Here is a 3,060-nt window from a genome sequence, read left to right on the forward strand (position 1 = left end):
GAGGTTTGCTAGGTGAATGAGGCTAAGCACGACCACGACTTTATTTAGGAAGGTGCACGGACGAAATCAATCACAAAAGCACGGACACGTAGCACTGAATCTAGATGTGGTGATTGATGATTTTTGATTTCCATTTCCATTTCCATTTCCATTTCCATTTCCATTTCCATTTCCATTTCCATTCCGCTTTATTCCATCCATGGCCCCCTCCACTTTCACTTCGCTCAGACCATAATGGTCCTCGGCCGGAACCGTGTCTCTCCGGCATAACCATACATAGATACATACACCCCCCTCTTATTCTTCCCTCCTTTTGTCCTCTCCTTTCTCTCCTCTACTATTTCCAACCATCCGATCACAACCACGGCACCTCATTTCACACCACCTCATATTCAAATCCGGTAATAGTCCAACAGCTGAGTAACCATCCATCAGTCGCCCATTCAAATCGTCCTATGCATGCAAGCCGCATGCATAAAAAAGCAAAAAAAAACACCAAATAAAAAACGCAAGCCATGACGAGAAAAGATAATATGAGTGAATAAGAGCCAGAAGAGCGCCGTCCAAGAAGGGTTACTTCAAAAGACAAAACAACAAACGCCTATTTAAATTTCTCGAGGAACGTCCTTTCCATTCATGCAATAATCCCCCTTGTTCGTCTCGAGTTTGATTGAAAGACATAGGAAAAGTGTTGTTTCGTTCGTTGGTTCGCTCGCGTGCGGGGTATGATGAAAAAAAGGGGAATGAAACGCCCAACATGCAGATGTTATGTTTGATCGTCGCGATGATTGATGGATTGGGTCCTCTTGCGTGTCTCGTATGAACTGAACGTTCATTCTTCATTAAGATATTAGGAAACTCGTTCTCGCTCCCTCGGGTCTGACCTCCAGCCAGAATCCATGCATTAAACATTTAGTGAAATGAAGTTCCGTTATTGTGTAGCAGCAACACACCAATGTCTGTGGAAGACCCATGCGCTCTTCTGGCATTCCTTGCTACAGTATTTCGTCCTTCTGCATCGCCTGCACTTGGCAAATTGCCGGGTAAATTCTTCCCACTTTCCACATTGGTAGTAAGCACATTGTCGAATTCCACCTCGACTATCATCTTTCCTGCATAGGTTTCGCATCACAACTCCTGCCCAGTATTGCATGTCCTGGCTGTGATGTCTGACGGTGAACTTTTCCACCAGAGGGAAGATGTTGAAGTCGTCTGGAAGGAGATATTCTTCTTCCTCCGAATCGCAGGCGGAATGACAAGTACTTGGCGAAGAGGATGAGGCAGAAAATGGGTGGGTTTCGTCAATATCGAGTAGGTGTAATTCGGAGCCGATCTTGAGTTTCGGCACGAGATGTGATTGTTGAAAGTAATCGCGGAGGTTGCAGTATTTTGAGACATAAGCAAGGAGTTGTAGTGACAGGAGAACATCCTCATCCCTCGGCATCGCAGCGAGGACTTGCCCACTGGTGGGAGTGTGTCGATCCAGGAGGTATCTAGGAATTGTGGCATTAGGCATCGCTGGAGGTGTATTTGTGGCGGCCTGTTGAGCAGGTGAAAGACCCATTGTTGGACCGGTCGGTGTTGTGGCTTCATTAATCATACTGCCGTCAATGGCAGAGCGGTGAGTGATATTGAAGGTCCCGACATCTTGAGCTTCCGATACAGTAGGAGTTGTCAACCCAAGCGGTGTCTCCACTGCAGTGAGCATGCTATCTCCGTCATCCATATTTATATCTTCGATATTTACGGTCGTTGACTGGATTTCTGGTACATTCGCACCAGAGATTTCGGGGTCTACAGACTCATCAGATGCCATGCTATCCGCGTTGGGGTCTTCTGGTTCCCCACCCATGGAAGCTTGATGTCGGATTGAAGGCCGCCTTCGTGAACGAGCCGCGGGTGCTGACAGATTCGTAGGGCGAACAGTAGGTGATCTCAATTGGTTTGGAGGAAGTGGTGTTGTAGGAGAATCTGGCTGTGATGTGAGACCGGTATGGAACCCAGGAACCATTGATGGCAGACGATCCACGTCCCGGACAGGTCTAAGGTTGAACCCATCCGCTGTGTCCATTGATGGCACTGCGGTAGCAAGAGGCTGGATGTTGTGTCGAGATGGGGGCAAGAAATGCTGTCTGGCATCCTGCCCTCGGTGGTGATGATGGTGATGTCTGTGACCAGAGAATGTAGTCCTCTCTGGAGGAGATGTAACAGCGAATTGAGGGCCAGTGGGAGTCGTTTCCATGGCATCCGAACCGGTAGCCGGAGGAGGGTTCACGTATGTTGTAGGTATTTCGATAGATGGCGGAGGAGCTTGTCTTCTAGATGGTCGGAATTCTGATTCAAATCGAGATGTTCGGTTCCCAAATGAAGCCCCCTTGTGAGAGCTTCGGTGCTCGCTGGACCGAGAGCCATGTCGACCGTCTTGTAGCGCCTTGTGCTTTGCTTCCTCTGCCTTTTCTCGGCACCTGTCAACAACCTTGATGTAGTTGTCGAGAATGGTAGCAATGACCGGAACCATGTCAGCCTCGACAACTCTGGTACGAACGGCCTCCGATCCTCGGACCCCAATATTTACAACATTCTGGAATGCCAAGTTCCATTTCCACATATCCATCATATCCTTACTCCGGCCTGCCTTGAGAAGACATACCAGTCTCTCGACGCCTCCATCGACAGTCAGGATGTCTCTTATGCGGGCGGAGGAGGTTGTGAGGTATGCAAGGTGGTTGAGCGAATTGATCAGTGGGAGGGTGGATGTGCAGTCGAGCGCTCGACGATCGTACAGGGCGGTAGTGATACCGACCGATGCCTTGTTGACATTTGGGATACTGAAATTGACTTCCCTCATGATGGAGTCGCTCCGCAAGTCGCGGGAAAAGGAGGTGTTGGGTTCGTCTCGGGGTGTTTCAGGTGTCCGTCGTTACTGGAGGTGTTATTTGGCGGCCAGCAGACACAGCGTGCTCGAATGATCGGGCTGAAGGTATTTTGTGTGTGAGGCTCGCGTGGTTGAGTGCGAGCAGACGCTTGATATTGTGATTCGATTTGAAATTGGCTCGGGGG

General features: G+C 49.2%; 1 protein-coding gene across 1 annotated transcript; it reads right to left on the reverse strand.

The window, feature by feature from the left end:
• Positions 1–931: 931 nt before the first annotated feature.
• Positions 932–2,848, reverse strand: samB (MYND-type zinc finger protein; the record flags this gene model as incomplete). Its single annotated transcript, XM_031154146.1, has 1 exon — positions 932–2,848. One exon carries the CDS (start codon positions 2,846–2,848, stop codon positions 932–934), a length of 1,917 nt encoding a protein of 638 aa, XP_031000882.1.
• Positions 2,849–3,060: the final 212 nt, after the last annotated feature.

Source organism: Lachnellula hyalina, assembly GCF_007821495.1.
Source record: "Lachnellula hyalina strain CBS 185.66 chromosome Unknown contig00385, whole genome shotgun sequence".
In the NCBI taxonomy this organism is placed as follows: Eukaryota; Fungi; Ascomycota; class Leotiomycetes; order Helotiales; family Lachnaceae; genus Lachnellula; species Lachnellula hyalina.